This window comes from Zingiber officinale, chromosome 6A, assembly GCF_018446385.1.
Source record: "Zingiber officinale cultivar Zhangliang chromosome 6A, Zo_v1.1, whole genome shotgun sequence".
In the NCBI taxonomy this organism is placed as follows: Eukaryota; Viridiplantae; Streptophyta; class Magnoliopsida; order Zingiberales; family Zingiberaceae; genus Zingiber; species Zingiber officinale.
Genome location: NC_055997.1, coordinates 23,181,061 through 23,204,211, shown reverse-complemented (window position 1 = coordinate 23,204,211; position 23,151 = coordinate 23,181,061). Strand labels below are relative to the sequence as shown.

Below are 23,151 nucleotides of genomic sequence, written 5' to 3'. Positions count from 1 at the left end.
ACCGTGCACTCTGACGTCACTGCTCCTGATGAGTGACCGAGTGGACGGGATGCTGTCGGAGTATACACATACTCCTACCCCAAACCATAAATGGGGGAGCGCAATGCTCTCATCTCCCGGTACACCATGACGGGGAGGGATCCCTGACGTGCTACAACGCTGCGTCACACTACCCATGAGCGGACCAACGGAGCACCGAACAGAGCAAAACTGACATGCTACCACGCTGCATCATGCTACCCATGAGCGGACCAACGGAGCACCGAACAGTGATGAAACTGGCGATATGCTCTACAATAATTGAGCAGCCTATCACGCAGCATGCAATCATGCGAATGGTGCATAAAACTAAGTATGACAATATCCTGAACCAAATCCACATATATATATATATATATATATATATATATAAATATATGTACCCTAGTACAAGTAAGTCAAATCCACAGATCTAGGGTATACATGCCCTCTATGGTATAACAACCTAGGTCCTGAACATATCTACCTCCATAAAATATATACCAACAATGTACATAGATCAAAGTAAAAGGTCTAGGTTCACAGATCAAGTATGATATAAAAATATAGATACACATGTCAGATAATAAAAATCCAGAGTCTAGTCCTAAATTTAGTAAAGCATGATATGTCACTTACTCTAGGAACTAAAGTACTCATGGTAAAAATCATGAAGTATAAACATTGATACATGACAAGCGACCAAACAGATCATGCTATGGGTATCAAACCGTGACATACCAAAGGCAAACATGATCATTGCTTGCAGCTATAAATACTATACATATCCAATTGACAATATCATAAAAAGATAAGTCAAGAGGTACCCGCCTCAAATAGAAGGGTCCAATCCAGTCCAAATCCAACGTCGAGATGCTCGTCTCGAATCAGAGTCCTGCGTCAAACAACATATAAATATTTTATTTAGTTAAATTCATAAAAATAGCTAAATAAAATCCCTAAGACTAATTTAGGGTAAAACCTTAATGACCTCACGATTGACCTACCTAAATTAGATCAAATGCTTAAGCAGGATTAATTACCCTAATCTCAATCAATCCATTAGCTTAGAAATCGAAACCTAAATCCACTACACATAAACAACTAATTAAAACCTTTAATGTAAAACATGATCTACCACCTGTTCTAATACAATTAACCAACCATACCAACCATCTAATAATCCAAATTTATCCCTAATTGATACATAGCACACACCTCAAGCTCAACCCAAACGTGTACTGCCTGAAGGAGGTCCAGTCGAATCCAAGGTGCTGCTGGATCAAAGAGCAACCCACAACACAGAATCTTGCTAAAATCTTTCCTCACCGATATCAACCGAATCAAACAGCAGGTCACTAATCAAGCAACCACCTTCTAGTCTCTGCCCGACAGCCCAAACACACCTCACTGATCAAAACAAAACCTCACCGGAAATCAATCGATGGAAATCACAGATCAACCAACAAACCTAAATCAAACAAGATCCTTGAATCCATAAACTTCTTATCCCTACTTTACCTTGAGGATCACTGCCATGGCACAGGAACACTGGCGATGGACCGGCAGTGGCACGCAGAGACAAAGGAAATCAGACGATCGTGTGGAGACAGCTAGGGCAGAGAGGAAGGGAAGAGGGTGATGGCCGGCCCTAGGTGGCTGCGATGCCAACTCCTCTGCTGTGGCGGCGCTGGGGTTCTGTGGCCGACGACACTTGGGCAGAGATGAAGAGAACGGCTGCTAACGCCAAGCAGAGGGGAATCAGGAGGTTCAACAGCGGCGGCGCGATGAAGAATGGATCGGAAAGGTGGCTCGACCGGCGGGGCCCTGGATCGGTGTCGGCGCTAGAGCACAGGGGAGGCCGGAGGAAAGTTAGGGCACGGGATACTTGTCGGCGGCCGGCGCTCGGGAGAGGAAGAGAAGGAGAGGCCGGCGGTAGACTGAGATCTCTGCGACGACGAGACAACGGCAGAGGAGAGGGAGAACTGTCGCGTACGAAAGGGGACAGCGTCGCATGGGTTAGGGCACGGGAATAAGAGGAAAAGAAAAAGGAATAAAAGAAAAGGAGAAATAAAACTTTTCCTCTTTAAAATAGGGTAACCTAAACAGGCTTTTCCGGACCCCGTTTTTATCCCCGTTAACTCATCCGTACGAGCTCCGAAAAATTTCTAAAAATTCCGAAAATTTTCCTTATTATTATTCTTTATTTTTCGGTATTTTATAGTATGAATCATTTCATAATGGTTTTAATGCTAATTGGGTGGATAATTCATGTTTCAGGTATGAAAATGCACAAGGACCATTTATTGAGCCATATCTAGTCTACCAGAGTTCATATGAGTTCCAAGAAGTTTCAGGATAGTTTATACCACATTCTTTTCAACAAAATGATCCTCAAATAGATGAATCAACATGGAAACTCAGAGAGATTATGCAACAAATGAGTGAACATCAAGAGCAACAATTTTCAAGGATACAGAGCATACAGATTCAGTTAAATCAAATTGCATCATCCATCAATCAACTGCAAGCATGAAATTTCAGTGGAGAGATGGAAAGTAGCGATTCTGTCAAGCCTGACCCTACTTCCATTACTTCACATGATTTTTCTAGTATTTTTTGTGATAATGATGTAATTATGCAAATTTATGATCCTACTGATATTGTTTTTGAAGATGATTTAAGTGTAGGGATTGCTTACTGGAAGCATTACCTCAAGAATCACTAAGAATTGAAGATGTAAATGTAGGGACTTGTGCTATGGAGCCAAGCACCCAAGAATCACTACATGAAGTTGTACAGCTACCTGAACCATCACTTGAACCAGAACTTGAGCATTCACATGATGAAGAGGAGGTAACAATCACCACTCCAAGTACCTCTCAAGATGACAAGGTGAGTATTTTTTGTATTTTTTTCAGAAAATTTTATAGAGGTACCGTTCATTGATTTCATTAGGTGTGATTCATTTCTTGATAATTTTTCTACCCACACTAATATTCTCCTATTTTTTTTTTATCCCACATGTGTATGAGATGTCTTGTCTTTTAATGATGTTGTAGGAGAATACAAGCTCCCGGAGTGGATGCTTAAACTGAACCGCCTCCGTCCTCCAGAAAAAGCTTTGATAGGAAAAATGAAGACTAAAAAGAACTTTAGTGGAACCACAATTACACCTCTACCGGTGTGGATTTTGTTGCTAAATCTTCTTCGACCACCGGAATTTAAGGAGAGTTGGTTCCAGTTTAGCTTTCTTTTGCTTTTTAATTTATGCTTTGTTAATAAATTCTTTTTATGCATTTCTTTAGTTTCATACTTTGCATTTTGCATTTTACTTTCATACTTTACATTTTGTTTAGTACATAGCATGTCATTTTTAATAAAATTCTCCATGAATTTGTCTAGTAATACTTTTAAGATGGTAAAAGTTTCTTAAATTTGATCATCAATTTTAGGTCATGTGACATAATTGGATGCTCTTCTTACATGACATTGGTTAATATAATGATGGATTCTATATTGATCGATTGAGCTTGTTTGCATGAATACTGCCTAGTGAGGTCCACTTTAAGTCTATATCTCATTATTTTCTCTTATGTGGCATGCACTCATATCAAATTATACTCTAGAACTTACTTTGCTTCTTTTCAAAGTCACAATAGCATATGTGTGCATGGAAATGAAGGATATTGTCATTTTTATTCCATCATAAATTTTAATTTCTTTTCCCACAATTTTCTCAAACATTCTCACTTAGCATTCTAAATCTTGATTATCTTTGCTTGTCAATTCTTCTCCAAATGAGGCATGCAACTAAAGAATGCTGGACTTCTTGGCCGCTTATCGCGAGTGCTTCCCAATTTACCCTGGTGGCTGATGGAAACATTTTGTGAGACCGGGTCAGTCACCACCAGGGCTAGTCAATGAAGATAACTGGGTTTATCATTTTTTATTTTATAATTACTATAGTCCCCTCGGGGTGGGACAATGCTTGAGTCATGGAGTGTTGTCATATGAGGTATTGGGGTCGAAACTTAACACATCCGAGCATGTCTTCTAGTCACCCATGATTTATCTCCTCCGTGTTGACCTAGAGACGGATTGGCAGAGCCGCTGAGGGCAAGCGAATCATCTTTTGCCACGTATATTATAATTACTATAGCCCCCAGGGCTATGATGCAACAGTAAGGGCACTCATTTGTCTTCAGGCACCTACAGTTCAATTTCTAGCTATGCATATTTAAAGGGACTTTTCTTCCAAACGAGACTTGCAACTAAGGGATGTTGGGCTTCTGGGCTACCCACCGTTAATGCTTTCTGATTTATCCTGGTGGTCAGTAGAAACTTCCATGGGACCGGGTCAATCACCCTAGGCTCGACGTTACCCAACTTGGTTAATTATTTTTTATATATATTATAATTACTATATTCCCCTTGGGATGATCTAGTGGCTAGTGTATGAAGTGTTGGGCAAGCGCAGTCGTGTTTTACCAACTATATTATAATTACTATAGACGCGGGGGTAGGATTGAGTTGGTTAGTGCGAGGCAAAATTGTTACCATATGACTAGCTAGTGCGTGTTTGAATCTCGGTAAAGCCGAGGAAAAAACAACTCTTCCCCACATTGGCGAACTACAACTTTCTGATTTACCTACTCACAGATGGTCATGGGCCCGACCGTGTGGGGCCGTTAGGATAATGGATTCCACCTTTTACTACCATATATTATAATTACTATAGCCCTAGAGGCAGAGTGTCATGGTCAAGCCTTCCAATGATAGATCATATATCTAAAGTTCTATTGAATATTTTTCTCCTTAATGGGTAGTGGACTTGAGAATATTGGCTATTAGGATGAGCTTTTATATGCACTTCCTTGATTTATCCAGCTTGTTGGTGGGAAACTTCTGTGGGGTCGTGTCAGTCACTCTAGGTATGATGTTACTTGACATTGGTTAATTATTTTTTTATATTATAATTACTATACTATCTTTGGGATGGACAATTAGCTAGTGCATGATGGTGTTACCATCATAAGGTCTAAGAGTCAAATCATCATGCACACTTCCTCGATTTACTATGGTGGTTAATGAAAAAACTTCCATAAAATTAGATTGATCATCCCAAGATAAAGGCATTGAGGACTATTGTCTTTTGCGACTCTATTATAATTACTACAATAACATTCAAATAATGATATATTTGATGTAAAAAATATTCTTCATCACGTAAATTTTTTCTTTCGAAATACTTATTTCCTATGTACAGAAAATACTTATTTCCTATGTACGGAAAAGTCAAGATCAATTTCATCAACTTTTCAATTTTCATGTTCTGATATAAAACACTCTCCATTTATGGTCAAAGAAAAGAAAGGAGGAAATTATTTTATTTTTAAACAAATGATAAAATCCCAGGCGTTCACTATTTATTTATTTTTAAAATATACCCTTTTATTACCGTAAACATGATGATTCTCACCCCGAGACTCCTTCCAAACTATCCCATACAATTTAAAAGGGAAGTAAATCACCCTTCATCTAACACAGTAGTCTTTTTGTATAAGGTTAGATGATCCCTAATATATTTCACATATATCAAAATCACATTACTCATTACAGTAACATCATATGTAAATACCAATTGTGATAATCTGTTTGGAAAAATATAGGTTTTTAATTATATTTTATTTTTTAGGTTGACATCAAATATTCAACTCTTCAAATCGATTAATCCTTGGATGATCGATCTGGCTCTATGAAAATTTTCCATCGACCATTAGGATATATCAACTTTTTACTAGAGGGAAAAACTTCACGCACCGCAACTCTGGATTGGATATATATATATATAAAATAATCTATTAACTAATTTTAGTGAAGTCTAAAATGAAATTACATTAATATCTTTTTTTTATATATATAAAATATATACTATCATAGTTCTCTTTAATCCCACATCTTAGTATTGACAACACTGAGAGTGAAGAAGCTTCTATACATACCTCGGATTGGTGACATTAGAAAGTATATCTTTCTTGGTATTTTGGCTAAGATCAAGTGTAATATATGTTCTTATTAGTTTAATATCTAATATAAAAAATAAATTAATTTTTTATAATGGAGAGTTCATTACAATAGCTTGATACTTAAGTTCTCAAGTGTCACTCTTACCAAGTCCCAATTTATATATATATATATATATATATATATATATATATATATATATATATATATATATATATATATATATATAACATAAGGGTGCAAATATATTCTCCCTAATGCATACTTATTTACCGGTTAAAAAAAATAAAAAATGAGGTATAATTCCTCCTAAATTTAATGTATTTAAACTCCCAATTGATTAGAAGCTCATACCAATCAATTGACTTAGGCTTCCAATTGATTCAACCTAAGTCAATCGATTGGTTGGTAGAAAAAGAGTCGTGTTTAATTAAATAGAAAATATACTCGATTTAGTTAAATTGTGCTGAATTTAAAAAGAATTATACTTCATTTTGAACTTTTTGTATCTATAATATAATAAGGAGGGCTTCTGTTCTCTCATGATAAACCAATCGATTATCGATCGATTCCCTATTGATCGAAGTTATCCAATTGATAGCAAATATATTAGATTCTAATTAAATGATATTAAATTTATGAGTAATTAGAATTTCCTTTTGCTTGAACTTAGCAAAGATATAAGTTAGTTATGCATAAACAATTAGCATTAAAAGAAATAACAACTTAAAGAAATAAGTAAAAGATACAAGAGATTACTTGGTTATAACTACTACAGAAGTTGTTGAATTCTTAGTTCCATGGATTTTATATAGCTTCTGGAGAAATGTTACTGTTTGTTGGAGGCACCTCCAAGAGGCTCCAGAGCACTTCCAATAAGGATAGAACTTTATCCAAACCCCAATGGTAGTCTAATCGTTATTGACTAGTTGGAGGCACCTTAAATGCCATTGGAGGCGCCTTCGCACCTCTGCTTGAGGCGCCTGCGAGCTTACTTGAGGCATCTTCGTGCCTTTCTATTCGAGTCACCTTCTACAACACCATAGGTGCTCTCAGCTGCATCCGAGGTGCCCTCAATCACAAGGGAGGCGCCTTATATCTTCAAGATCAACTGTTGAGTTGATCTTTTTTGATCACGCTTGCTTGGGTGATGTTTCGGTCATCCGGAGTGAAATTCAACCGAACTCAACTCCAACCTTCTCCTCAAGTAGGCTTCCTTCCCGATTTCTCGTCTCTGGAACATCACGATGTCCTTCTCGTCCACCGATGTATTCTTCCGTAACTTTTCGTCCCTCAGATGTACTGAGCCCGTTGACTCCCTTCCCGTGTTGTCATTCTTGTCTGCTGCGTCTTTCGCTCGATTTCTTAGACATAAGGATCAAATACAATAAGACTTAACTTGACTCGGTTAATCACATCAAAATTAATCCAATATACTTATATCTTATTTTAAGTTTTTTATACTAAATATGAAAATAATTAAATAAATCAATGTATATCAGAGGGTTGGAGTTAGAAAAGTTTGCCTACACGGAGTTGGAATTTTTTATGGAATATTTTTTTTCAAACTAGGGACTAAGGAGAGTTGAATTTGCAAACAGTGAGTTTCAGGCAATCTGCTGATATAATAGCATGTTAATTATAAGATGATTTAGATTATAATTGGGTATTCCACCATTTAATTTCTATGAAATCTATGAATCTTTCCAAACTATATTGATTAGGGATCGCTCAGCTGGCGGGTAATTGTCAAATCCGATCAGACCAGAACGGAGTCATACTCGACCGCTTCCCGGTTCACTCTTCCTCCGGACGTCGCACATTTGAAGATCGTAAATATGGGCACAGAGGGGCTGCAGCCGGCGGGGAGAGTTACCTGGGAAGAAAGCAAAGGCTCAGGCTAACCTAAACGTTGTCTGCTCCGCCCCATCCTCCTTTTCTCGGTGAGTTTTTGATCTATTCTGCATCTCTTTTCTCCGACTGTCCTTTCTTTACCCTCGCTAATCTCTGATCTGTTCTTTTTTTCCTTCCTGATTTCGTTTTTTCCCCGGCAAGTAGAAGGAAAGATGACTGCGGATGTCGAGATGAAGGAGGTCCAGACGTCGTCTAACTCTGTTGCATCCGCCGCCGTTCCCTCCACTCTTCAACGTGCGAATGCTAACCTCTGCAAAGCAGAAATTTTTATTTGGATCTCTGAAGTTTATTATTCTTTTCTTGATTTGTTGGAATGTGGTATGATTTGCTTGTGCTCTATGGATTCAGATTTGAAGGAGATCGCTGCGCTAATTGAGACAGGCGCGCAGGCCAAAGAGGTGCGGCGCGTCGTGCGGGCGGTACGGCTTACGATGATGCTCCGCCGGAAGCTGAAGGCGCCGGTGGTTTCTGCTTTTCTTGGTCATGTCCTTACCCCGGGGTCAGAAGCTTTTGCTAAGCTCTCATCGTTTCTCCCGAAGGTATGAATTGTAGCATGGTCCTTTCCTTTGTTTCTGTCGTTAGGTTAGGATTTTGCAATGACTAATGATTCTTGTGCTATTGATTAGTTGAAAAAAGTCAGTTCAGGTGTTGTATGTATGTATTTCGTTTAGTTTAAATATTGCTGCTGTAAAGATGCATTGGGTGCGGAAATCTGTACTATCCATTGATTTGCATTTGTTTTGTCGATCTATATATCTTTTTTTGTTTTCTTCGGCTTTGTTTATGCTAATTTCTAATTAGATGTAGAACTGACTTCTTTTCTTTTATGCCTTTTTTTTACTCTCTATGTAACTCCAAAGATTTAGGTGGCGTTTGGTTTATGGGTTTGGGAATGAGGGAATGGATTCATTCCCAAACCTTGTGTTTGGTTAATGGGAATGGAATTAAGATTTTGGAATGAAATCCAAAAATTTGGGTATGGATGAAACCCACCCCCTCCCTTGGGTTTTGATGGAATAGGATTGTGAATTAAGTTTTAGACAAAAATACCCTTAGTATATTTGTTCATTTTTTTTTTAATTTGACACACTCTCTCTCATCATATTTTCTCTCTCCTTATTTTATCATCACATTTTCTCTCTCAAGATACTTTCTCTCTCCTCATTCTCTCTCTATATTCTCTCCCATCATATACTCTCTCAGTCTCTCTCCTTGTTTTCTCTCTCTTCATTATCTTCTATCACACTTTCTCTCCCATTATACATTTTCTACTTATTTTTTCATCATATTTTTTCTCTCATCGTACTTTCTCTCTCATCATACTTTCTCTCTCCTCAATCTCTCTCAGCATACTCTTTCTCTTCATTTTCTCTCATCACACTTTCTCTCTCTTTATTCTCTCTCATCACACTCTTTATTTTCTCTAATCACATTTTTTCTCTAAGCACACTTTCTCTCTCGTCATATTTTCTGTCTCGCATTTTCTCTCATCACACTTTCTCTCTCTTCATTTTTCTCCATCATTCTTTCTCTCTCATCATACTTTCTCTCTCCTCACTTTTTCATTTTCTCTCATAATACTTTCTCTCTCTTCATTTTTTCTATCACTCTTTCTCTCAGCATATTTTCTCTCTCCTCAGTCTCTCATTTTCTCTCATCATACTTTCTCTCTCTTCATTTTTTTCCATCACTTTCTCTCTCAGCATATTTTCTCTCTCCTCAGTCTCTCATTTTCTCTCATCATACTTTCTCTCTCTTTACTTTTTTCCATCACTCTTTCTCTCTCAACCCACTTTCTCTCTCCTCACTCTTTCATTTTCTCTCATAATACTTCCTCTCTCTTCATTTTTTCCCATCACTTTTTCTCTCTCATCATACTTTTTCTCTTCTCAATCTCTCCTCTCATGCACTCTCTCCTCATTTTCTCTGATCATACTTTCTCTCTCTTCATTTTTTCCCAACACACTTTCTCTCTCATCACACTTTCTCTCTCATCATTTTCTCTCATTATATGTTTCTCTCACATTCAACTTTCTCTCCCATCTAATTTTTTCTCTTATTTTCCTGTAAGGGTAAAAAAGGAAATTTAGGTTCATTCCGATTGAAAATATTTAACTAACCAAACATCATTTTTAAGAATGATACCCAAGCTCATATCCATTCCCATTCCATAATACTATGATACCCATTCCCATTCCGATTCCTAGGAGAGAACCAAACGCCCCCTTATAGTGCGATGAGTAGCCGCTTTTGTCTTTTCAGAACCGCTGCATGACATCACAGTGAGATACTAGATAGCTTGTGTATTTTATAGTACGATGAGTTGCCGCTTTTGTCTTTTCAGAACTGCTGCATGACATCACAGGCAAGCATATGCGCCTTGTTTATCAACAACACCTTTGGCATTGAGCATTTGTTGATTGAATAAAAAGAGTTCTTAAGTTCTAGTTGACATGCTAAGTTAAACAGCTTCCATTTCTACGTAACTGTCACTGACTTCACATTTATCTTGTTTCACATAATTAAACACTTTTCCAGCTGTAAGAGTTTAATATTTATAGGCATTAGATACTTGTTAAATAGGTTATGAAACAAACTTTTCACACCCTCCCTATTTTCAAATTATACCTTGCCTCTCAATCTCAATTCATGGTCGAGCTTGCCATGGTGTTTGAATGTTCATGTAAAGACTGATGTAAAATGTTTATATAATTAGTCATCCATCGTTGTCTTGCTATTCAAAGATTAAGTGTTCTCTTTGGCTTACTAGAGGTGATAATGATGCATTGTATGAAAAATGACAACTGGCAATATATTCCAACTACTTGAGGGTTGTCCACATGGATTCATCCCCTTGGTGAGTTTATGAAAAGCCATCTCTAAGATTTATGCACAAGGAATCGTGACAGTGTTTTGCTAGTTATTAGAGTCTAACGCAACCAGGATCTGATGCAATCAGGATGCTATATATGAGGATAGTTAGTCTGTGATATGTGCCAAACCCATGTCTAGCAGAAGTTGCTTAAATTTCTAATCACTATTAATAGTGCGACATGTGCCAAATTCTGCCCATGTAATATCAGTATGAATTTTTAGTTGCTGGTATTGAATATTGTTTAGTTACAGGAGTCATGGGTCTTGATTTATAACTTGTATTTATATACTAGAAATGAAACAGGGAGAAGAAAAGTTTAACATCTTCCAAAAATCATTGTTGTACAATTATAAGGCTAGTATTCTCCATATGTTAGTGATGCTAAAAACATCCTTGGGTCTGCTGCCTCACTAATGAGCCAAAGTTATCACTTTATTGAAGCACAGATCTAAGATCAACTATGCTGGATATAACTACCTAGCAAGTTAGGGAGATTGTCTGCTGCAACCCTTTGCCACTCATAATTGAGCATTGAGTCCGCTGCAACCCTTTGTCACTCATAATTGAGCATTGAGTTTCTTGATTGTATGTCAATGATTCAGTAGTAACAACAGATCCACAAGCGATGTCAATAACAACGGTGTTCCTTATGACTATGCACAATCAATGTTGCATTTTCTACTTTCCACAATGTTGTGACATTGACAATTGATTTGTTTTTGTTCATTTGGATTACCTTGACACGATCCTAGGACCCAATGCCTACCTTCGTCAGTCTACAGAATTGTCACTCCACTTCCTCTAGAATGGCATTGTTTGCACATCAGACGCTGCCTTCTCAACACGGATGTCGTCATTGAATTCCTGTGTTTTTATGTTATTGATGGTCACCTAAATAGGTTAACCACCCTTCAAGTTGCAGTGAACTACTTTAATTGATTCAACTTTGAAGAAATGAAGGTTTGCATTAGATAAATAGGTTTAGGATTAACCACCTCCAAGTTGCAGTGTACTATAGTTATTCCAACTTTGAAGAAATGAAGGTTTACATTAGATAAACTTGTGTTTGCTTCCAACATTGATATGACGAAACTGGGTTATGGGTCAGTGATCTCTCTCTCTCTTGTAGAAGCTCTTTTTTAGATAAATGTGCTTTTGTATGAAATCTACCTCCAAGTCCTGAAGTGCAGAAGGTGGTTGCTAATGTATTTTTGAATATATTAGTTGACTAATTTAGGTTTTTCTTTCTCGCTTACAGGAAAATGAGAGTGACATGGAGGTGGACACAACTGCTTCATCAATCCAAACTTCTGCCAAGCATTCTATACCAGAGATAGAAATTTACTGTTACTTGCTAGTTCTCTTATTTCTTATTGACCAAAAGAGATATGATGAGGCATGCTTATCATATACGTATTCTTGTTCATTTGCTTGTTAAACCTGATCTTAAATTGTCTTATTTTTTAACATCCCTTGTACACTAGGCTAAAGCATGTTCTTCTGCCAGCATTGCTCAACTAAGGAACATGAATCGAAGAACTGTGGATGTTTTAGCTTCACGCCTGTACCTCTATTACTCATTCACTTATGAGCTCACCAATAGCCTTGCTGAAATTCGTGGGTGTGTGAACCAACTTATATGATCTTACAGAGCAACAATGTCATTTGTTTTCTTTCTTGTCAGAACTAATGTCTCTTGCTGATGGTTAATACAAACCTGTCAGAACCAATGTCACGTTGCTTCACAATATTGTTGGAACTTGTAGCATATGGTTAATATAACATTGTTCATCCCATCAGGACCCTTCTTGCCTTGCATAGAATGACAACCTTGCGACGAGATGAGCTGGGTCAGGTTTGTTGGTTCTCAAATAGAAAGGCTTTTTCATTAAGTACTCTTTATGAAAGCTAGGTAATCATTATGGCTGGGTGCAGGAAACCCTTCTGAATCTTCTACTTCGCAATTATCTCCATTACAATTTGTACGACCAGGCAGAGAAGTTGAGGTCAAAAGCACCACGTTTTGAGGCACACTCAAATCAACAGGCAAATCTATTAAACTTATCCTGTAATTGGAAGTGGTGAAATTACATTTTTTGGCTTTGTAGTTTTTTTTTTTTTCTAATTATCAGAAGGCATCCAGATGGCTAGTTTTGTTGTGTCACAAGATAAATGGTCTAGGAGCAGAAGAGTAATTTGTCTACTTTCTTTTCTCTATTCTGCAGTTCTGTCGTTATCTGTTCTACCTTGGAAAAATACGAACAATTCAGTTGGAGTATACAGATGCTAAAGAGAGCCTCCTGCAAGCTGCTCGGAAAGCTCCAGTCTCTGCTCGTGGTTTTCGAATCCAGTGCAGCAAGTGGGCTATTATTGTCCGATTACTGCTTGGTGAGATCCCTGATAGAACTGTTTTTATGCAGAAAGGCATGAAAAAGGCATTGTCTCCATATTTTGAGCTTACTAATGTGAGTTATTTGATCACTGAAGATTGAAGAACATAGCTATATTCCAATCATATATTAACAACTATGCGTTTCAGGCTGTCAGGATTGGAGATCTGGAGTTATTTAGAACAGTCGCTGAGAAATTTTCTGGGACTTTCAGTTCAGACAAGACTCACAATCTAATTGTCAGATTACGCCACAATGTTATACGGACTGGATTACGCAATCTTAGCATTTCATACTCTCGGATTTCCCTTGCTGATGTAGCTAGAAAGCTGAGATTGGACTCTGCTAATCCTGTGGCTGACGCCGAGAGCATTGTTGCCAAAGCTATTAGAGATGGGGCAATAGATGCAACCATAGATCATGCTGATGGATGGATGGTATCCAAGGAAACTGGAGATGTCTACTCCACCATTGAACCCCAGATTGCATTCAATTCCAGGATTGCCTTCTGCCTCAACATGCACAATGAAGCTGTGAGAGCCCTTAGGTTCCCGCTGAACTCCAACAAGGAGATGGAAAGTGAAGAGAAGAGACGGGAGAGACAGCAGCAAGAGCAGGAGCTTGCTAAGCACATAGCGGAGGAAGATGATGATGATTTCTAATCAAGTCAAAAATAATTCAGATGCTATACGAGACTTTTCTGTTCTTGAAATGGCAGTAATGGATAAGAATGTGCTTTATTTATTCTTCTCAAATTGTCAAAATGCTCGATTCATGTTTTGTTCCATCCAGAGATGTTTCATTTAACTGAAATGGCTGTGTGATGGATTACCCTTTTAGTTTATCTGTTCATTGCATTTGATTTGAACATCTTTTTAATCAGGTGGTTGTTTGGCGATGATGTTTATGGCATATAACTTTGATTTTGGCAGAAGATTTATCCTTATTATTATTTTATTATTTTATTAAGAATACTCTCAATTAATTTAGTGAGGTTTAAAATTAAATTATATTAATATTTTTTTTCCTTTTTTTTCATTCTGAAAATAATTTCAAAATTTATTAATAATTTTTATAAATACATCAATTAGGGATTGATGAGTGAAAAAATTTTAAAATTTATTAATAACTTTTAATTTAGAATTCTAAGATTTAATTATGGTATATTATTAAAAAAAAATTGATTAATTAATGAGGCATATAGAGTTGTGGTATTGAAAAAATTTCTCATTAATCAATCTGGGTTTAGAGTTTGAAACTCAATTATAATATATTATTGATTTTTTTCATTAATTAATCAGGAATCTAAAGTTCGAAATTTAACTGCAGTATATTATTTAGAATTTTTCTCATCAGTAATTTTTTCTCATTCTCTTTAATCCCACAACTTAAGATTGATAGCGCTGTGCGCAGAGAAATTTCTATAAATACTTTGGGTCAGCAAAGTTAAAAAACATACTTTTCTAGGTTTTTTTGCTAAGATGATATTAAATTATTTTTTTATAAGAGGGAGTCTATTATAGCAACATTGCACTATTGCATTGATCTAGGGGTTACCCAATTTATGAGCGGCCTTTTGACTAAACTTAAGTATAGTATTTGTTCTTAGTAGTTTAATATATGATATAAAGAATTAAATTATTTTTTTTATCAATTAGAGTCCCTTATAAACGTAAGGGCAACACTTGAGAATAAATCATAATTGAATAATTTTGTTTAATTACTTGACAAAAAAATGTTTATTTTATAAAATTTACATGTATTCATATATTATATTATACACGGAACATGTGTGTATAATCACTAGTTAGTTTTAAAAATATGTTAATAGAATGTATTATATGTATGTATCCACACACCTGGTAGATCATTTCATCACATGATAGATATTAACACTATTAAGCGAAGAATATGCTATAGATTAGGGATGACAATAGATTTATTTTGAATTAGATTATATGTCCTCTATCCTTATAGTCATTCGGGATTGGATATCATCTTTATATTCATTAAAAGATAAGATATCTTGTATACTAATATTTTTTTTTTTCCATTCGACTATTGTTCATATATATATATATATATATATATATATATATATTGATCCGGTGGTCAAGGCAGGGGACCCCATTACGAGGGGTCCACGCCACGTGGAGGTCAAAGGGCCAGGGGGGCCCGTCGGAGAAGGCCGAGTCGATCGGACTCATGAGGAAATGGTAGGCCTATCAGCCGACCAATTAACATCTGATAGTAAAAGGTGCCCTGATTAGGGTCGGGGTTCCGACGCTCAGTTTAAACAATGGCTAAGAGCCGAGCGGAAGGCCTAAGAGAAGGCAGGACGTGAGGGGCGCGCCGCCCGGCCGGCTCAGGGAATGAGGACCGCCCGGACGACGCTCTTCGTCCAACCGGCCGGACGGACGTCCTGGCCGGTGGTGGGTAAATAGGGACAGGAACATCTTCTGACAGCCGTCAAGTCTTATGGCTAGGCCATACTCCAAGTCTGACAACGAGGTGTTCTGTTGTCCCATCGAAGACGTGATTAGACTGTAGCAGTGTCAGGTAAGCTTTCTGACAGACACATACCGAAGTATGGGCTGCGGACATGCATGTGCTTCGGTGGACGCACAGGGACCCTTCCACCGTTCTATATAACGAGCCTCATACTTCGCCGGAGGTACGTGTGAGACACCTTTGGAGCTACTTTTTCCACCACTTGCTTGCCTGACTTGAGCGTCGGAGGGTCGCCGTCGGGAACCCCTTCCCGGCCCGACTTCTGTGCAGGTTCGCCGGAGCTTCGTGCCTCCAGTCGAAGATCCACGTCAGCAATCGGAGAGCGCCTCGTGCCCAGCGTCCGTTGAGTCGGACGGGATCAATTTGCATCGTGGGAACGCTCCGCATCCGAACGGGAACAATGGGCAGCCGGCGACACACACGGTGGCGCTTTCGGCGGAGGAACTCGCGGGTCGAGATAAGGGCCACCTAGTGTGGAGCAAAAAGGCCACGGTAGTAGGAGCAACAAGCAACGTCGCTCGGTCGGCGGAAGCACCGCGCCACCGTTGCATTTCATCGAGCCATATTCGCACTCGGCCGCACGCTCATAGAGATCGGGATCTTCTTGGACGAAATGCCTAGCGAGATGAAAAGGAAAGCCCCGGCGGGCCGATCGCCCGAGAGGATTAATCGCCAATTTTCAGAGGCTATTCTACGAGATCCCCTGCCGAAGCACTACGTGCCTCCGACGATCGGCGAGTATAATGGGACAACCGACCCAGATGATCATCTGGGTAAGTTTGATAACACGGCAACCCTGCATCAATACATAGATGGGGTGAAGTGTCGGGTTTTCCTCACCACCCTCTCTGGGTCGGCTCAACGGTGGTTTCGGAGGCTGCCGGACGGATCCATCACGAGCTTCAAGGATTTCCGAACGGCCTTCCTCCACCATTTTGCGAGCAGTCGACGCTACCAGAAAACGAGCGTGAGCCTGTTCGCCATCAAGCAAGAAGCTCGTGAATCGCTCCGAGCTTACACCCAACGGTTCAACAAAGTGGCGATGGACATTCCAACGGCCACTTCGGAAACCATGATGAATGCTTTCACACAAGGCCTAGTGGACGGGGATTTTTTCCGATCACTCATCCGAAAGCCGCCCCGAGATTATGATCACATGCTACATCGGGCTAACGAATACATCAATGTGGAAGAAGCGCAAGCGGCTAGGAAAAAAGAAACTCCAACCGAGCGGGCTCCTCCTGCCGAGCGGAAACAGCACACCGCTCATCAGCCACCCAGAGGACCAAGGGCCGAAGCAATCCGATCCCCCCACGCCAGGTCCCATGTGCAAAAGGTAGCTGCCGCCCGGCCCAAGCCAAAGAAGAAATGGACCCCGATGTTCTGCTCCATCCACCGGACGGATACGCACAACACAAGGGATTGTCGAAGTCTCCCCTTCGTGGCTCATCTCGTGCCCCGGAATGGCGGCCGACGGTCTCCCTCAGTCGACAGGCAACAGAGAACTAATGAAGTCGATCGGATGCGAGCTGATAGGCGACAGCAATAGACTCCCGATCGGCATCGTTCTCCAAGGCAGGAGAATCGCCGAGCATCCAGAGAACGGTCCCGACCGTCCGCTCGGGAAGAGGAAAATAGAAGCAATACTTCCCGAGGCGAGATCAACATCATAGCTGGTGGTCCGACCGGAGGATACTCCAACCGAGCCAGGAAGGCGAGCGTCCGGCAGCTCCAGATCCATGCAGTCGGCTGTAGCCGAGAACGAGCATAAGGACCCGAAATCAGTTTCGGGCCCGGGGATTTGGAAGGAGTTGAAGTGCCCCACGACGACGCTCTGCTCATTAAAGCGGTAATAGCCAACTACACTATTCACCGTATATTCATTGATAGAGGAAGCTCGGTCAACATCATATTTAAAAAGGCGTTCGATCAACTACAAATTGATCGAGCCGAGCTGCTGCCCATGACGACCCCGCTCTACGGGTTTACGGGCAATGAAGTCCTGCCGGTCGGGCAAATCCGACTGGCTATCTCGCTGGGAGAGGAGCCGCTCAGGAGGACGAGGACAGCGAACTTCATGGTGGTCGACTCTCCTTCTTCCTACAACGTCATTTTAGGACGACCGGCGCTCAGCGAGTTCCGGGCGACCGTCTCCACCTTCCACCAGAAGATCAAATTCCCAGTCGAAGACAAAGTGGGAGAGGTACGGGGAGACCAACTGGCAGCTCGGCGATGCTACATTGAAATGGTCCGAGCAGAAGCAAGTTCCGCTCGGAAATCGCCCCGGATCGAGGTAAACGCCATAACTGAAAAGCCTCTCTCTTTAGTTTATGAAGAAAAAGAGGAAGTGCAGATACACCCGATCCGATCGGAGGCCATGACCTTCATCGCGTCTGATCTGGAGGCCAACCAGAAAGAGGAGGTGATCCAATGCCTCCGAAGAAACCACGATGTCTTTGTCTGGTCAACGCATGAGCTGCCCGGAATTTCACCAAGTGTAGCGCAGCATGAGCTCCACGTCCGACCGGACGCTCGGCCTGTAAAGCAGAGAAAAAGAGATTTCAGCGCCGAGCAGAATGCCATCATCCGAGCGGAGGTGGAGAAGCTTTTGGAAGCTGGCCATATACGTGAGGTGCAGTTCCCGAGCTGGCTAGCTAACGTAGTCTTAGTCTCCAAGCCGGGCAACAAGTGGAGAGTATGCATAGATTTTCGGGACCTCAACAAAGCTTGCCCGAAAGACTTTTATCCTCTACCCTGGATAGATCAGTTGGTGGACTCTACGGCCGGCTGTGAATTAATATGTATGCTCGATGCTTACCAAGGCTATCATCAAGTGCCGCTCGCCCGTGAAGATCAAGAAAAAGTCAGCTTCGTGACGGCCGATGGCACATATTGCTATAATGTGATGCCGTTCGGATTGAAGAATGCGGGAGCCACCTATCAGCGCTTGATGAATAAAGTATTCAGAGAGCAGATCGGGCGAAATCTGGAAGTGTACGTGGACGACATCCTCATCAAGTCCGTCCGAGCGGCCGATCTCTTCACGGACATGGAAGAAACCTTCCGAACACTACGCAAATATGGGGTCAAGCTAAATCCCCAGAAGTGCCTGTTCGGAGCAAAAGGGGAGCATTTCTTGGGGTACATAGTAACCGAGCGGGGTATTGAAGCAAATCCCAGCAAAATAAAAGCCCTACAAGACATGCCGCCCCCAAGGAATCTGAGGGAAGTGCAGCGTTTAACCGGTCGGATAACTGCTCTGTCCAGATTCATATCTAAAACTGCCGACCGGAGCCTTCCTTTTTTCAAAATTTTGCGCAAAGCCACAAAGTTTCACTGGGATGAAGAATGCGATCGGGCGTTCGAAGACTTGAAGGCATATCTGAATTCTCTCCCGGTATTGGCCAAGCCGGCTGCGGGTGAGCCGCTTTGTATTTACTTGTCTTCAACCGAGCGAGCAATCGGCTCGGCTTTAGTGAGGGCGAGCGGAGAAGAGCCTGTGTATTTCCTTAGTCACATTTTAAAAGATGCTGAATCTCGCTACACTGGACTCGAGAAGCTGGCTTTCGCTCTGGTCCACGTCGCTCGGCGTCTCCGTCCATACTTCCTGGCGCATACTATCATCGTCAAAACCAATAGCCCGCTCGGACATGTTCTACTAAATCCAGAGGCATCCGGACGGCTCATCAAATGGACAACGGAGTTAAGTGAATTTGATATCCAATACCAGCCCCGCTCGGCAATCAAAGCGCAGTCCTTGGCAGACTTTGTGACTGAAGTACAGAGTTCGGAGCCGGAAGCCATGTGGAAAATATTTGTGGACGGATCGTCCACTCGACTCGGAAGCGGGATCGGAATGCTGCTGCTCTCCCCTCAAGGAGAAAAGATACACTTATCCGTCCGGCTGGATTATAAAGCTACCAACAATGAAGCAGAGTATGAGGCCCTCATAGCCGGCTTGCAGGCAGCTCGGCATGTGGGAGCCGATCGGGTAACGCTTCACTCGGATTCGCAGTTGGCCGCTCAGCAGCTCTCTGGTACCTTCGAAATCAATAGTGCTCGGCTCAAGCTCTACGCTGAAGCCTTCGAGAAGCTCAAAACCGATTTTAGAGAAGTTATTGTCCAGAAGATACCCAGAGCAGAAAATCAAGCGGCCGATGAGTTAGTCAAGCTCGCAAGCTCAATAACGTCGGTCGCCATTCAGCAGCCAATTGAAAAAGTACTGTTGGTGGCGCACATCGACCGGATGTATGGACTCACGTTTCCAAGCGACTGGTGGACACCAATCATAGAGTTCCTCCGCTCGGGTGCCACACCATCCAATAAGAATGAAGCCCAGCTGCTAAGGAGGAGAGCCGGTCGGTTCACACTCATAGGCGATCAGCTTTACAAAAAGGCTTTCTCACGCCCGCTGTTGAAATGCGTGAGCTCGGAGGACTCGACTTACATCCTCCAAGAAGTACACCAAGGATCGTGCGGAGGACATCCGGGCGGACGATCACTAGCTAAGAAGATCCTGCTAGCTGGATACTTTTGGCCGACTTTACAAGCAGACGCAGCTCGGACCGTGTCGACGTGCCTTTCATGCCAGAAGTATCATAATTTCTCCCACCGACCGGCAGAGGAAATGAAGGCATCAACTGTTTCATGTCCGTTCGATCAATGAGGAATGGATATTGTTGGTCCATTTCCGATGGCGACTGGGCAGAGGAAATTTTTGCTAGTGGCGGTCGATTATTTTTCCAAGTGGGTGGAGGCCGAGCCGCTAGCGAAGATCACCGAACAGATGGTCAAAAAATTCATCTGGCAACACATCATCTATCGGTTCGGCATCCCTCGCCGATTGATTTCCGACAATGGGCGGCAACTCACAGGGAAGATGCTAGAGGATTGGTGCAAAAGCTACGGCATCGAGCAACGCTTCACGTCCATGGCTTATCCCCAAAGCAACGGTCAAGCCGAAGTAGCCAATCGAGAAATTCTTCGCATTCTACGCGCTCGGCTCGACCATTTGGGAGGAAGTTGGGTAGATGAAGTACCGGGCGTCTTATGGGCTATCCGAACAACTCCAAAGGAAGGGACGGGCGTCACGCCTTTCCACCTGGTGTATGGCGGCGAAGCGGTCATTCCTGTTAAAGTCGGAGTTGAATCCGCTCGGATCCAAAATTATGATGAGGACAACGCCGAGCGGAGGAACATGGAGCTGGACCTGGTCGAAGAAGAAAGAGCCAAGGCGTCCGTTCGGCTGATGGCGTACCGATAGCGGATGAAGCAAAACTACAACCGCCGCGTAATCCCCAGATCATTCCAGGTCGGCGATCTTGTCTGGAAGAAAGTCAAACCGGTCGGCGACGTCGGCAAGTTAGAAGCTCCTTGGGCGGGCCCCTTCAAGGTTATTGAAAAGCTCCGCTCGGGAACCTATTATTTGGAGGATGAAGTTGGGCGTCAACTGGACCGGCCGTGGAGCGCGAATCATCTCCAGCCTTATCGGGCTAGGTGAAAGGTGCACTAATGTAACTTATTTTTGCATATATTTTGGTCGCCCGTACCCTTGTAATGCAGGAAGCAAAATTAATCCAAAGGATGGCCAATGGGTTTGCCGAGCGGCTGTATTGAAGTTAGCCTTAAAAAAGGCCGTCGAGCTCCGACGTTAAATATCGAGAGACGAGCCGTCGAGCTCCGACGTTAAATATCGAGAGACGAGCCCGGCGTCTATAAACGTCCGAGCGGAAGACCGTCGAGCTCCGACGTTAAATATCGAGAGACGAGCCGGCGTCTATAAATGTCCGAGCGGAACACCGTCGAGCTCCGACGTTAAATATCGAGAGACGAGCCGATGTCTATAAACGTCCGAGCGGAAGACCATCGAGCTCCGACGTTAAATATCGAGAGACGAGCCGGCGTCTATAAACGTCCGAGCGGAAGACCGTCGAGCTCCGACGTTAAATATCGAGAGACGAGCCGGCGTCTATAAACGTCGAGCGGAAGACCGTCGAGCTCCGACGTTAAATATCGAGAGACGAGCCGACATCTATAAACGTCCGAGCGGAAGACCGTCAAGCTCCGACGTTAAATATCGAGAGATGAGCCGGCGTCTATAAACGTCCGAGCGGAAGATTGTCGAGCTCCGACGTTAAATATCGAGAGACGAGCTGTCGTCTATGAACGTCCGAGCGGCTCGCATTGCAAAAATTTAGCGAAAAACCCCTTTGAGGTAAGGCGCAAAGCAAAAGATGGTTAATTAGAATTAAAAATGTGAGCACGTGAACGAGTGATGTTCGTGCGCCGAGCGGCTGCCCAATTGCATGGCGAAAGACGTTATTGAAGGCAAGCGGCTTGAGTCCACGTTAGAGCGTGGAGCCGAGCGGAGGAGTTTTAAAGAACACTTAATGTGACGAAAGAAAAATTTCTTGCCAAAAAACAAAAGTTGAAGGAACGGAAAAGATAATATATTTATGTCGAGCACTGGGCAAACAAAAAAAGTTACAGCAAATAACAAGTTTGGCCGAACGACAAGGATACAAAAAAATTGATGAGAAACACTCCTCACGCGTCAAAATCAAAAAGTGCATCAGGAATGACGCCCATCACGGTAGCCAGATCCTCTGGGGGGATGGTCAGCTCGGCGGGAAGGTGACCCTTGGTCTTCAAGTGATCCACAGCCGCCTTGATCGCCTCTTCAAAGGTGAGGGAGATCTTGTCAGTAAATTTCTCCCCAAAGGCATCCGAACGGACGAATGCCTTCCTCACTTCCTCAGAGCGAGCCGACTCCCCCTCCTGATACTCTTTGAGCGCGGCCTGGGAGGCATCGTTGGCAGCATGGAGAGCCTTTAAGTCTTCTTCAAATTTCAGCAAATCGGCTGAGCGACTCTCCTTCTCGGTGGTCAGAAGGGCATCCGGATCCTTGATGCGTTGTTCTAGCCCTCTGATCTCCACCTTCATTCGGTCTATGTCATCGATGGCCTGGCGCTTCCGAGTGGTCGCCGTCTTAATCTCCTTATCTCGTTGTTTGACCACCGCTTCAAGCCGAGCGACCTCGCTCGCCAGATCGGAAGCTCATTTCTGTTCGGCTTCCAGTAATTTTTTGGCCTTCTCCAGAGCGACCGTCGACTGTCAGTTCAATTCATCCTCCAGCTCGGCCAACCGATTGCTAACGGCAATCTGCTCCACCCAGTTCTACGAGCAAAAGTGAACAGGTTAAAAACTTAATTCAAATACACGAACAAAGAAAAAGAGCATACCCCGGTGGCCTGTTGAAGGTTGCTGTCGCCGAGCTGCCCGAGAGTCATCGCTTTTATGCGGCGCTGCTCGGGGACCACTGGCCGATCAGCAGCAGCCATGTATTCCTCTGAGGGGAGGCGCAGGACGGTTTTAATTAAATTCGGGCCGCTCGGCTCGCTCTGAGAAGCATCGGCC

The 23,151-nt window shown here is 42.2% G+C and overlaps 1 protein-coding gene and 1 pseudogene across 1 annotated transcript; both read left to right on the top strand.

The window, feature by feature from the left end:
* The first annotated feature begins 6,047 nt into the window (after positions 1-6,047).
* LOC121999021 lies at positions 6,048-6,193 on the top strand (annotated as a pseudogene).
* Positions 6,194-7,784: 1,591 nt separating this feature from the next.
* LOC121996126 (probable 26S proteasome non-ATPase regulatory subunit 3) lies at positions 7,785-14,092 on the top strand. Its single transcript, XM_042549966.1, has 9 exons — positions 7,785-7,988; positions 8,104-8,193; positions 8,308-8,498; positions 12,093-12,230; positions 12,319-12,455; positions 12,635-12,689; positions 12,770-12,880; positions 13,060-13,299; positions 13,374-14,092. Exons 2-9 carry the CDS (start codon positions 8,112-8,114, stop codon positions 13,884-13,886), a joined length of 1,467 nt encoding a protein of 488 aa, XP_042405900.1. The 5' UTR covers positions 7,785-7,988; positions 8,104-8,111; the 3' UTR covers positions 13,887-14,092.
* Positions 14,093-23,151: the final 9,059 nt, after the last annotated feature.